At 50.2% G+C, this 13905-nt stretch overlaps 1 protein-coding gene across 1 annotated transcript; it reads left to right on the top strand.

Moving 5' to 3' along the window:
• The first annotated feature begins 2405 nt into the window (after positions 1–2405).
• On the top strand, positions 2406–7357 carry LOC124677130 (arogenate dehydratase/prephenate dehydratase 6, chloroplastic-like). The gene is made up of 4 exons (XM_047213128.1): positions 2406–2548; positions 4823–4831; positions 5535–5822; positions 6420–7357. Exons 1-4 carry the CDS (start codon positions 2421–2423, stop codon positions 7276–7278), a joined length of 1284 nt encoding a protein of 427 aa, XP_047069084.1. The 5' UTR covers positions 2406–2420; the 3' UTR covers positions 7279–7357.
• The last annotated feature ends 6548 nt before the right edge of the window (positions 7358–13905 follow it).

Genomic DNA, 13905 nt, shown 5'->3' with positions numbered 1-13905 from the left:
CCCAATCTCCTCGACTTCCAGCTCCAGTTCCCGGCGGCGTCTTCTTGTCCACCACCACTCTCCTACTCGTCTTCTCGTCCACCACAATGCCGCCGAAGGCGCCGGCGAGGAAGATGCGGGCGAAGAAGACGAAGCCGCCGGGCATGTCGAACGCCGAGTGGGCGGCGGACGAGAAACGGCGCGAGGTGGAAACAAGCGCCAGGGCGGAGAGGGTGAAAAGAGCCGCCGTCAAGAGGGCGGCGGCGGCCCAGGACGAACAAGCGAGGATGATCAGCATGGCCCTGAGCGGCGGCAGCGTGTTCCCCGGCCAATGGCCGACGCAAGGTACAACCAGTTCCCCGTCGTCCTTCTCCCCTTCGCTGTACTCGCCGTCGCCGACTGGCGTGTTCCAAGAGGGCGCCTACGTCCAACCGTCCAGGTCCACGACGTCGTCGCCCGAGCTTGACGTCGGCGGCGGCAGCGTGTTCGAGGACACCTCGCCGGCCCTGCGACGAGGGCCGCTCCCGTTCGGTGCGATGGCGGCGCCGAACGAAGAGGAGATCCACGAGATGATCACCTCCAGCTCCATGGCCGCCGCTGCGAGCCCGGGGTTCTTCATGGCCGCCGCCGCTACGTGCCCGGGGTTCTTCACGCAAGAGGATACGAGGGCGACGGCAGCTGTGGCGGCGCGCAACGGGCATCGGGAGGATGTTGCCGACGGAAGCCAAGCCGTCGAAGAAGAAGACGAGGAAGAAGAAGAGCCAACTCAAGCCGCCGCCAACCTGTCGAAGGGGAAGAAGAAGAGGAAGAAGGACTCGCCGCCTGCCGAACCTCGTATCAAATGGACGCCGAAGGAAGAGGAGTGCCTCGCCGAAGCTTGGATGACCGTGTCCACGAACGGCATAATCGGGGCCAATCAGTCGTTCGACACATACTGGCTTCGAGTGAAGCAGGCGTACGAGGAACGCAAACTCGTCGATCCCTACTTCAACAAGACGAACATGAACGTGTACCGGGGAGAGAAGGCAATGGCCACCCATTGGGGGATCATGCAGACGGCGTGCAGCAAATGGCACGGCATACAGGAGGAGGTCGACAAACGGCCGATCAGCGGCCAGGACTTGGAGCAAAAGGTATGCTCCGCCGACCCTGCATCACCGAGTTACATCGTCGTTACCTGACCCGTATCGCCGTGCTCTTTTTTCCCCAGCTGCGCCGAGCTTTGGACATGTACACGGACGACACCGGCCTGCAGTTCAAGTTCCTCAACGTCTACGCCCGCCTCGAGAATTGCGAGAAGTGGAAGGAAACTCGCACGACCCTCTCGAAGAGCAAGACCGAGCAGTACAACCCCGACGCTCCGGCGGCTTGCGCGGCGGAAGGGCGCCCGAACTCGGCCAGAAGAAGCTGAAAGAGCTCAAACGGACGGACAATCCCGCCGACAGGATGCAGGCGTCGATCGACAAGTGCTGGGCCGACTTGAGGTCGCACGCCGACGGGAGGAACGACAAGTTCGACGGCAGGTGGCGGGAGATGCTCGCCAATCAAGGCGTCTGGATCGTCCTGCTGAAGACGACGGCGGCGGCGAAGAAGAGGAACACAGACTTGGCGTTCCTCATGGGCGGCGGCGACATGGAACTGATGGACGAAGAGACGAGGAATTGGTACCAGGGCCACCGCAGCGACATCCTCCGAGCCACTCCGGCCAGTCCTTCGTCGTCCCCGCCGGCTCCTACCTCGTCTACCTCACCATCTACCTCGTCGACTGCGGCTTCTTCGACGTCCACTGCCGCTGCTTCCTCGTCGCCCGCCGCATCCGCTTCGGCCACGGCGTGTGAGGGAACTGGTCCGTCGGACACCGCCGTGCCGGCCGGGACTGTCGACGAGCCTGTCTCCGTGTAATTTCCCTCCGATCGCCGATCTGTGGCTGATCCTTTTGCTCCTTTTGCCGATCAACTGGCCGTACTTGTAGCGCGGGACGGCGATTTGTTTGAATTTAAACTCTATCCGCCGAACTCCGGGTGGACGACCGGAAATAGGGTACTCCCCACGACTTAATTTCGTCCAATCCGGCGGTTGTTTCGTCCGAATTTGGGCGTGGAGAGCGCCAACGAGTGGGGATGCTCTTACAACTTGTTCTTCGAACAAAAACGTGGGTCATGGCTCAATTGTAAATGTTTTGTCCTTCTTCGTGGAAGCCGGTAGCAGGGCACATGCATTGCTCCACGGGGCCAATGGCCCATGAGTCGATTGAATAAGTCGAATAAACAGAGGACCGGAGACCCAATCCAAAAACAGTGCTCCATATATCCCCTTCCACATCCCACTTCCCCTCTCAGCTTCTCGCTTTGAAGCTGCTTCAGATACCAGTTTAGCAGTTTCAGTTTTCTCGTTACCTGAAAAAGCAACAGAGAAGAAGAGGTAAATTGGTGTGGTCAGTCATGGCTGCCATAAGTTTGGTCAAGGCACCCATTGGTCAGGGTCTTAGGCCGGCGAGCCACAATCCGAGGAGGGGCGGTGGCGTGGTCAGGTCCTCTCTGCAGGGCGCCGTCGTTGCAAGCCGGGCGGAGTGGCTCACCAGCTTTTTTTTTTTTGAAAGATCCAGCAATTGCTGGCTTCCATTGATAAGCAGGGGGAAAACTTTACAAATGCGTGCCCGAAAATGAAAGATCATCACGGGACAGGCGGAGAAAGGAGAGAACTAGAAAAGAAGGAGAAAGAAAAAAAAAAGCCTAGAGCTTCAAGGAGGATCAAACATGAGCTCTCTAAGAGCTTTGGCATTAGCAAACGCCCACTCTCTAGCTTCGTCCCTGATGCATGCGATGATGGCCGACTTAGGCGCCAGCTTGCCCTGGAAAATGCGCGAGTTTCGTTCGCGCCAAATGGCCCAGCAAACCAAGGTGAAGATGGACTTGGTTCCTTTCCTGTGACATGGCAGCGCCGATGCCAAGATCTTGTGCCAAACTGCTGAGAAGCTCTTCTCAAGAGCCCAAACTGACGGAGCCAAAGGGCCACAATTTCTCCATGATGCCACTCCTTGCCATATCTGTTGGGCGAAAGGGCATTCAAAGAAGAGATGCCAAGAGGTTTCAAGGTTTCTCACACATAGCGGGCAGAAATACTCGTTTGGGCACCGTCGGCGTTGGAGTCGGTCAGCGCACCAGAGGCGGTCTTGGAGCAGGAGCCAAAGGAAGAGCTTGCATTTGGCCGGTGCCCACTGCTGCCATACAATTGTAGGCGCCTCCGAGCGGACTTGGCCCTCAAAATGGATCTTGTAAGCGGAGCTGGCTGTATAGGAGCCATCTTTGGAGAGCAACCAGGTGATGGCATCCGGGATGTTTTGCCGAAGCGTCGTCGTCTGAACTAATCTCCACAACCTGATGAAATCATGCAGGAGATGTGTGGGCAAATCCCTGCCAAGGTCAAGGACCCAGCTGTTGTTGTGGATGGCGGCAGCAACAGTCTTGTTCTTCCTGCGAGAGGCGGCGTAGAGCGCAGGGAACTGCTGATTAAGGGGCGCCGTCCCTAGCCAGGAAGAGTGCCAAAAGGAGGCACGGTTGCCGTCTCCGATTGTGACCCTAGTGGCAGCGTGAAAAAGCGCCCGATCCCCTTCATCACAAGGAGTAGGAGAGCCGAGCCAGGGCCGAGCCTCGTCGCTCCACTCCAGCCAAAGCCAACGTAGACGGAGTGCGCGGCCGAAAAGGGAAAGGTTGGGGAGGCCGAGCCCACCGTGTTGCAGCGGAGAGCAGATCTTCTTCCAGCTGACCTTGCACTTTCCTCCCGCGGGCGCGTTGTCCTCGATGTCCCAGATGAAATTGCGTCTAATCTTGTCGAACTCCTTCAGGAAACTTGGAGGAATTTTGAGCACGGTCATAGCAAAGATAGGAAGGGTACTGAGCACCGAGGAGACCAGGGCCTTTCGCCCTCCCGCGTTGATCCACCGTCCTTTCCAAGCGGCAAGGTGAGACCTCGCCCGATCCAAGATGTGCTGCAGATGGACGTGGCGGACTCTGCCCAGACTTAGCGGAAGTCCTAGATAGCGGATGGGGAAGCTCGCTCGCTCACCCGTGAAGGGTGCGAGAACAGAGGTCAAGTCCACATTGTCGCAGCGGATTGGGGCCACGGAGCATTTGGCGATGTTGATATGCAGCCCCGTCGCCAAGCCGAAGCAGTGGAGGATGCGAAAGGCCATGTCCAGCTCGTCGGCGACGGGATTCAAGAAGAAGATTGCGTCATCCGCATAGAGGCTCATACGGAAGTTTGCCTCGCGCACCGGAAGGGGGGAGAGAAAACCCGAAGCAGTTGCAATTTGGAAGATCTTCTGGAGGGGGTTGATGGCGATGATGAAGAGAAGCGGGGACAGCGGGTCCCCCTGCCGGAGTCCGCGCCGGTGGAAAATAGGAGGTCCCGTGGCGCCGTTGAGGGAGACAGCAGAGGTGGTCGTGGACAGGAGAAGTGCAATCCAATCCCTCCAACGTGGAGAGAAACCAAGGTGCTGTAACAGATCCAGTAGGTACTCCCAGGATACCGAATCAAAAGCCTTTGCAAAATCCAATTTGATGAGGAGGGACGGTTTCTTCTTGCGGTTGAGGGAGCGGGCAAGGTTTCTGACATACAGAAAGTTGTCGTGGATCGTGCGCGTCCTGAGAAACGCACTTTGAGCCGGCGAGATCAAACCGCTGATGACCGTGGAGAGACGCCGAGCTAGCACCTTTGCGAAAAGCTTGGCAATGGAGTGAATCAAACTGATTGGACGGAAGTCGTTGGTCGAGGAGGCGCCGTCCTTCTTCGGCAGGAGGCAGATGAAGGCGCGATTGAGCGCGAAGAAATCCCCACCAGCCAGATGGAAGAGGTGGTGGAAAACCTCCAGAATGTCCTGCTTGATTATGCCCCAACAGCGGCGGTAAAAAATGCCAGTGAAGCCATCGGGCCCCGGAGCCTTCTCTGCAGGCGAATCCTTGATCGCCTCCCAAATCTCCTTGGAAGTGAAAGGATTGTCCAGGCCTCCGGTGGATAAACTCGGCAGATCCAGCATCGACCAGTTGAAGGACAGCGACGGAGCCTCGGCGGTGCCCAAAACCCTAGAGAAGTGACGGTGAAAAGCGGCTTCTTTTTCTTCGTGAGCGGTTAGGATGCCTTGGTCCGTTGTCAGGGTGTGCACGTAATTCTTGCGTCGTCTAGAGTTCATCTTGATGTGGAAATAGCGGGTGTTGGCGTCGCCCTCCCTCAGCCAGGTAACTCTGGACGCCTGACGTCGGCGAGATCTCTCAATGGCAGCTAGGCCAAGCACCCGAGTTTTGAGCAACTTGCGGAGCTCAAATTCCAAAGGGCCAAGGGTGCGGTCCTCTTGTGCAATGTCAAAACGATGAATAATTTCGTTGGCGAGATGGAGTTGGAACCTAACGTCACCAAAGAGTTCTTTGCTCCAAGAACGCAGCGCCCTTGCAGTTCGCCCGAGCTTCACACGGATCCTCGTAAGGGGATTTGTGGAGGTCATGCCGGGTGCCCAAGCCTTCCCGACAACGTCAAAGAAGCCCGCGTGGCGCGGCCAGAAGTTCTCGAAACGAAAACGGGAGCAAGGTGGCTGCGCTCGTCTCCCACTCCACCAACGGCCACGTCGCGGTGGCAGCGGCTGCAAACGGGGCGCTGTTGGACTTGGTCCCTGTGACTGTGACTCCTGTGAGCAGTACTAATGGCGGCGCAAGGAACCTGCCGGCACCGCTCCGGATCGCGGACCTGTGCCCCGCGCCGATGCACGGTTCAGAGCTGCGTGTGGCGTACCAGGGTGTGCCGGGGGCGTACAGCGAGAAGGCGGCCGGCAAGGCGTTTTCGATAAAGGGAATATATTAATATCAAAAGATACCAATTACACCCAGCCTCTGCAACAACGCCCCATCCTAATGGCAGTACGGATGCACACAGCCAAAAAAGAGAAAAGAAAACTAAAAAATAAAAGTCCCGCTACAGCCTTCTAGACCTAGCAACAGCAATACAACCACCACCGTGACAACACCTGAAGTACAGACTCTCCAAAAGCGACGCCTCCAAGAAGGAAACAGTGCACCAGCGCCGTCGTCGCCCGACCAAAGGTCTTAGGATTTCTCCCTGAAGATAGTCTCCACTCTCAAAACAATGCCTCCAACAAGAACATTGTCAGGTACAACCAGTTAAGGCCAGACCTTGGGTTTTCACCCTGAGAGGTAAGACTCTGAACATCCCCTGTGCTGCCGCCCCCACATGCATACCACTGCTGCAAGTCCGGAACGCCAAGCAGATCCCTCAGCATCACGTTGACTCGAACCTCCTTTAGTCAGTCCACCAATCCGGCCTTCATGATATTCCTTCTTCTGACTTCATCATGGACCAAAAAGTCACCAGATGTCAACACAGAATATAGCTTCGCGGCGCTCCCTCCGGAACCAAACGGTCGGAATAAAAACTGGATCAGTTCCCTGCGATCAGTTCGACGTGGCGTTCCAGGCCGTGGAGAACTGGATCGCGGACCGCGCCGTGCTCCCCGTGGAGAACTCGCTCGGCGGCAGCATCCACCGGAACTACGACCTCCTGCTCCGTCACCGCCTCCACATCGTCGGCGAGGTGCAGCTCCCCGTGCACCACTGCCTCCTCGCGCTGCCGGGCGTGCGCAAGGAGGACATCACCCGCGTCATCAGCCACCCGCAGGCGCTGGCGCAGTGCGAGCACACGCTCACCCGCATGGGTCTCAACGCTGCTCGCGAAGCTTTCGACGACACCGCCGGCGCCGCCGAGTGCATCGCCGCCAACGGCCTCCGTGACACGGCCGCCATCGCGTCCTCCCGCGCTGCCGAGCTGTACGGCATGGAGGTGCTCGCCGACGGCATCCAGGACGACTGCGGCAACGTGACGCGGTTCGTGATGCTGGCGAGGGAGCCAATCGTCCCGCGCATGGACCGGCCCTTCAAAACCAGCATCGTGTTCGCCCACGACAAGGAGGGCACCTCCATGCTCTTCAAGGTGCTCTCCGCCTTCGCCTTCCGCGACATCAGCCTCACCAAGATCGAGAGCCGCCCGTACCGGCCCATCCGCCTTGTCGACGATGCCACCAGCGGCACGGCCACCAAGACGTTCGACTACATGTTCTACGTGGACTTCCAGGCATCCCTTGCCGACCCGCGCGTGCAAAATGCGCTTGCAGAGGTCCAGGAGTTCACCTCGTTCTTAAGGGTGCTGGGGAGCTATCCCATGGATATGACTCCCATGACCGCCGGCTCCTCCTCCACCATTACATCATCTAATTCCTCGCCAACCTCTTCTCGCTAAGAATCACTCGAACTAGTGAGGACAATCCGTCGAGTATGGACGTCGATCGGTTAATATATGGTACTCCTCCTCGTGCATTGCTGGGAGTAAAATTTTTTTTTTCGTATCACAATTCATAATACGTGTAATTGGTCAATTCGAGCTCCACAGTAAATACATCTCTGTCAACCTTTTTTTTCTAGAGTTATATATCTCTGTGAACTTTATCATTTTTTTTGTGTTTTATTGTACTGTAGATGTTGAGCATTGAGAACAAGCAAGTGCGTGTATGCTTGCCCCCTCCCAGAGCGCTCCACGCATGCCGCCTTGATCGATTTGTTTGGCTGAAGGAATGGCTTCCGATTGGTTCCAGTGGAGCAGAGTGGTTTGCTGAATCTGACCAACACAGCAGGTGCTGTATCCTCTACACACAACCCATGGGCCATAGCTATTTGTGGGCCAACCTGTCATTGGGTAGCTTGGTGCGATTTGTCGAGCTGATCATGTGCTGCGGCCGGTGCCTGTGATTTCTGTCCGGCGTACTGCAAGCTGCATCTTCATTTGTTCGGTTCGCTGTGCAAACTTGTCCGTCGCATTCTTGTTGACTCTGCAAATAGGCCCTCTTCTCCTTCAGTCCCACATGTCATCCTCGACATGGGTGAGATATTGTGTGTAATGGTTGTTTCCTTCTGTTTCTAGTGGGTCCAGTGACAGGCCCGTTTGGTTTCTAGCGGATATTTGGTTTAAAGTTACTCCTCTCACCGTCTCTCTCTCCGCAGGTGGACCCGACTACACTTTGGGCCCGCCTCTCTGTGTTGTTTAGGCTTGAAAAACAGGTGTACACATGCTTCTACGCATTTTCCTCTGCCCTCTTCTGACCGAGACCCGGACCCGGACCCGGTCATTCGTCCCTGTTCTCGTTTCGTCTTCTCTGAGCTCACCTGCAGCATCTCCTACCCGCCGCCGCACCCGCACCATCTCCTACCCGCCGCCGTTTCATGCTCCATGGAAGGATTTAGTTGAGGTGTACCGGTTTCTTTTTAGGGATTTCTTCTCCAGTTTTTTGGTCCTAAGTTTGTGCCTCAACTTTCCCGATTTCCCCCCTTCAGATTGGTCCGTAGAAGAAGAGGTGCAGGGCTGCAGACGCCAGGGCGTGAGAGCCCCCGCCGACGGTGGCAAGGAGGAGCCCGCGATGGGAACGGGCACACCCATGTTGTCCGAGCTCCAGCCCACCCCTCTTCGTCTTGCACGACGGAACGAGGGCGACTTCATTGATGGTCTGCAACCCCGGCGAGGTGTGATGTCTACGTTCCCCCTCCTTTCCTGTAGACAGTGTTGGGCCCCCAAGAGCAGAGGTTTGTAGAACAGCAGCAAGTTTTCCCTTAAGTGGATCACCCAAGGTTTATCGAACTCGGGGAGGAAGAGGTCAAAGATATCCCTCTCATGCAACCACTGCAACCACAAAGCAAGAAGTCTCTTGTGTCCCCAACACACCTAATAGGTGCACTAGTTCGGCGAAGAGATAGTGAAATACAGGTGGTATGAATAAGTATGAGCAGTAGCAACGGTGCCAGAAAATAGCTTGCTGGCGTGTAGTTGATGGTGGTAGTATTGCAGCAGTAGTAACGCAGTAGAACAGTAAACAAGCAGTAGTAACTCAGCAGTATTTAGGAGCAAGGCCTAGGGATTACACTTTCACTAGTGGACACTCTCAACATTGATCACATAACAGAACAGATAAATGCATACTCTACACTCTTGTTGGATGATGAACACATTGCGTAGGATTACACGAACCCTCAATGCCGGAGTTAACAAGCTCCACAATAATGCTCATATTTTAGTAACCTTAAGTGTAAGATAGATCAACGAGACTAAACCAAGTACTAGCATAGCATGCACACTTGTCACCTTCATGCATATGTAGGAGGAATAGATCACATCAATATTATCATAGCAATAGTTAACTTCGCAATCTACAAGAGATCATGATCATAGCATAAACCAAGTACTAACACGGTGCACGCACTGTCACCTTTGCACACATGCAGGAGGGATAAAACTACTTTAATAACACATCACTAGAGTAGCACATAGATAAATTGTGATACAAACACATTGCAATCATAAAGAGATATAAATAAGCACCTCACTATGCCATTCAACGAGTGAATAAGTATTCTGTGAAATCTAGCCTAAGAGACCCACACGGTGCACACACTTGTCACCTTTACACACGTGGGACAAGGAGTCTCCGGAGATCACATAAGTAAAACTCACTTGACTAGCATAATGACATCTAGATTACAAGCATCATCATATGAATCTCAATCATGTAAGGCAGCTCATGAGATTATTGTATTGAAGCACATAGGAGAGAGATGAACCACATAGCTACCGGTACAGCCCCGAGCCTCGATAGAGAACTACTCCCTCCTCATGGGAGCAGCAGCGGTGATGAAGATGGCGGTGGAGATGGCAGCGGTGTCGATGTAGAAGCCTTCCGGGGCACTTCCCCGCTCCGGCAGGGTGCCGGAACAGAGACTCCTGTCCCCCAGATCTTGGCTTCGCGATGGCGGCGGCTCTGGAAGGTTTTTGTGGTTTTCGTCGAACGCCCCGAGGTTTTTAGGTCAGGGGCGTAATATCCCAGGTATTGGGGTTACAAAAATAGAGGAAACAGATGTGTGCATTGCATTCATGCATAGAAAATCTGGGGAATTTTCGCGCTTTAAAGTAAAACAGATCACGATGACTCGAAGTTTCACTTGACCTTGGTGGAATTGAAGTAGCTCATCAAGTCAAGCGCTATAAACCTCAAAGTGACTTTGTTAAAACCTTGTTTTGGGTAGAGATGATTTGATCTAAGGGGTTAGATCAAATGGAACTAATAACTAACACAACAACACTTTAATCAATGATCAATTGTTTGATCTTACTGAAAGATCATAGCATGGTATTCTTTACCAACACATATGAACAACTATTAAATTGGAAATCAAGTAATAATAAATGGAGAACCCATTCTTCACTTATCTTCTCCATGTCTTAAAACTAACCCATGTCCTTACCATGAACCTCATGGTAATTCTTGAACTCAACGACAACACAAGCTTATCATTAAACCCTAGAGATGGGAGAAGCCTATAACCATCAAATAGATAATAATCAAACTCTAAGTTATTAACACTTACAAGTTAAGAAACTACACTTGGGGTATAATTGAATTCACTTTAAAATTAATTACCAAATATGGTAAAACACAAGGACCTAAGTGCATAAAAGCCCCACATTCTTATTTCAAGCATAACTATTTAAATATGTGGAATATCACAAAACTAAAATTATTTACATTACGAATTATAGTCCAAACTATTTGAATAAAATAAACTATGAGTACTTTGAAACTCATATGATCATGCCTTGGTGAAATCAAATATCATCATTCAAAAATTGGGGTATGATCCTTATCTTTGACATTTTGTTCCCAATAATGATATAAATACCATCACATATGATATAGTGACTCAACCACAAGCATAAAATCATTCACAAGATATTTAGTAGCAAAAGCCACTTGGCTATCCAAAAATAAATCACATGAGAGGATAATCTCAATGCCACATAGGATGAAAATATCTACATAGCTTGAATCCTAAGCTATGCCACCTCATGCTTAAAGGATTGCTATGGATGAGAGCATGACAACCAAGCACCTTACTCATCAAATTAAAGCAAGAGTCATCCACCCATGTGTCATGATATTAGAGCATGCCCAAGCCTATAAAAGGAACCCTCTACCTCATTCATCTCATCATCTTGCACCATGATGCATGAAGACCAACACATTGAGCCACTCCATAAAATAGTTAGGATCAAGATGAAGCAGCTAGGAGGTGGAGGCATGCCACAAGATGCAGGTTTATCGGAATTCTCGAAGAACAAGCTACGGAAGATAGCAAGGTAGAAATTCTAAGGAAGACCACATATATAGATAATCACATCATCATTCCTAGAGTAGAACCTTAGATTATAATCCAAGTCCTTGTGGAGTGAGAGGGGTAATTGGTAAAACCATATCTAAATATTTCCAGTAATAACCTAGGAAGCCAAACCTTGATCATTATAAATTTTGTAGTGATCATAAACCCTAAGAACTTGAAGTAGAAGATATAAGCTCATAAGTAAAGCTTAGAGTTAAAGACTATAATATATATGGTGAGAAACCATTCATCATTATCACCAAAGTTAACTATAAAAAGAATTATAGCTACTTTAGTTACTTTAACAATAGATTAAGAATATAAAAGAAATCTATTGGTATAAGATAAAACCAATTCTCAAGTCCTTAGTAACTAAAGGAGAACCTCAACTATTAAGCAAGTAACCACCTTATCATGGTTAAGGGAGATTAAACCCTAGCACATGCAATATGGTATTATCTCAACTCTACAAACCAGAATTAAATCTCAACCCTAGTTTGTGTATCACTTGGGTGATCACAAATAAAACCTAAACCTCAATTAAGGTTCAACCCATGTGTCATTAGGTAAATAGCATTGGAACCTTAGATTTGCACATCTAATAAACCTTATGTTTCAATTCTTGAACATAATCAAAATCTTGTGCTACACTTTATAATTGGAACCATATGTATGATGATCAACCACTTAACTTATTAACCAAGATCAAACCATGATGAGAGTAGAATTACTCTAAGTATTTCAAGGTACTAGTAAAATACAATATTAATGCTAACCTTGAGATAGGGCTATAATTAAACCTACAAGATCTTAACAAAGCAGTATTCACAATAAGATCATGTGCAAGTGACCAATTCCCTAAATTGAAACCAAGTCTTAATACCACCTTTAAAATACTTGGGGTTCAAAGTATCAACTCTATTAATCCAAATAAATTGATTCACAAAGGTGGTATGAAATCCAGATGAGGGCCTAAATTCATGATTAATTGATATTTTGAATAAGCCTAAAAGTATGGAATATACTCCAAAAAAATGAAACCCTTGTTCTAAATAGAAGGAATGGTGTATTAATCATTGTTCTACAACTTAATCAAGTTCAACCCACTCAGAAACCTGCAAATGAATTAGGAATTCAAATCAGATTCAAATAGGAAAGAAATACAAAATAGAAAATTGAAAACAGAAAAGAAAAAGAGAGAAGAGGAGGCTTACCTGCCTTACCTGGCCGTGTAGCCCACCAAGCAGCCCAGCACCCAGCCCACCAACACGGCCCAAACCACCAACTTAGCAGCCCAGATACCTCTTCGTTAAAAATAACGTGGACGAGTTCATCCTCATCCCCTCCGTGCACTGGAGGCCACGGCGACGCCGTGCTCTTCTTCCCCTTCGCGCTGTCGACCTCCCCTTGCTCCGAATTCGTGACGAGGCGCATTCTCGAGCCCTATAAATACCCTGGTCGACGAATTATCTCCGTTTCCTCTCCTTCCTCTCCAATTGCATCCATGCGGAAACCCTGGCTCCGCCAGTCCCTCTTACCGCCGGCGAACTAGGCCTCCCCGAGCAGAGCTAAGCCCACCAGCGTGACGGCCGTCCTCGACAAGCTCAGCCCACGGAAGGAATTGAGCTGAGGTGCCCTAGATCGACACCGAAGCCATCGTCTTCTCCGACACCGGCAACACCAAATTCCGGCAAGCCAGACTTCCCCGAGCTTCGCCGACCTTTCCGTCGTATTCCTGGTGAGCCTGTGTTGAGTTAGAGCTTCATTTCGCATTCGTTAGGCCCCTGTAGCCTATAATCCCTCGATGGCCGGAGGCCGCCGCCGCAGGTGGTGAACTCCGGCGATGCTCCGGTGACCATTGGGAAAAACCACCACTACCATCGCACTCACCACGTCGAGGGGAGTCGATTGGTGCTAGCCGCGCGTCCTGGGGAGCCAAAAATCGGCGGCGCCACCACATACTGTCTCGCCGGCGTTTAGCCGTCGGCGAGGTCAAACACCGGTCAACTTTTGACCAGTCTTCGTCCGCGTGACAGCTGGCGTGGCCTAAGGCCCACCAGTCAGTCTCGGTGGGTGGGAGCTGTCCTGGTAGATTTAGGTTTTTCATTTAAATTTAAATCCAGGAAATATCTGATACTTTGCAAATTCATATAAAATTCATTATAACTCCGAAAAAAGTAAATAATATATCAAAATTCTTAGAAAAGTAAACTCTATCCAATAAAAATATAAAATGAAATTTTTATTTTTTATAAAAATTCTATTATTTAATATTTGTTATTAAAGCTTTTCATTTTAATTCTTAATACAATTAAAATTCAGAAATTAGGAAAACTATCCAGATTAAATAAAAAACCAATAAATAAATAAAGAAAAACATGAAATCTAATTTTCTTTATTTATTATTTGTTAAATCTTTATTAGAGAGATTTAAACCCTAATTAATAATTACCTAATTATTAATTGTTTAAAAAGAATAAAATGCCAATTTCAATATTATTTTTATTTCCAAGTTACTAATAACTTCAACTTTATCATGAAGTTATTAATCATTGAACCATAGGGTTAATAGCAAACCCTAATTCAATATGAAATGATGTTACAACCTTATCATTTCAGGTGGAACCCTAAAAACCTAATTCAAATATGCACCAAACCCTAGTTCCAT

This window comes from Lolium rigidum, chromosome 7 (genome assembly GCF_022539505.1).
Source record: "Lolium rigidum isolate FL_2022 chromosome 7, APGP_CSIRO_Lrig_0.1, whole genome shotgun sequence".
NCBI lineage: Eukaryota > Viridiplantae > Streptophyta > Magnoliopsida > Poales > Poaceae > Lolium > Lolium rigidum.
Note: the sequence above shows the minus strand (reverse complement) of the source record. Positions and strands in the feature narration are given on the sequence as shown.

Coding starts and splice junctions, on each gene's coding strand:
- LOC124677130 (XM_047213128.1), top strand. CDS start 2,421: ATGGCTGCCATAAGTTTGGTCAAGGCACCCATTGGTCAGGGTCTTAGG. Junction 5,823..6,419: donor GCGTTTTCGATAAAGGGAAT/ATATTAATATCA, acceptor CGGAATAAAAAC/TGGATCAGTTCCCTGCGATC.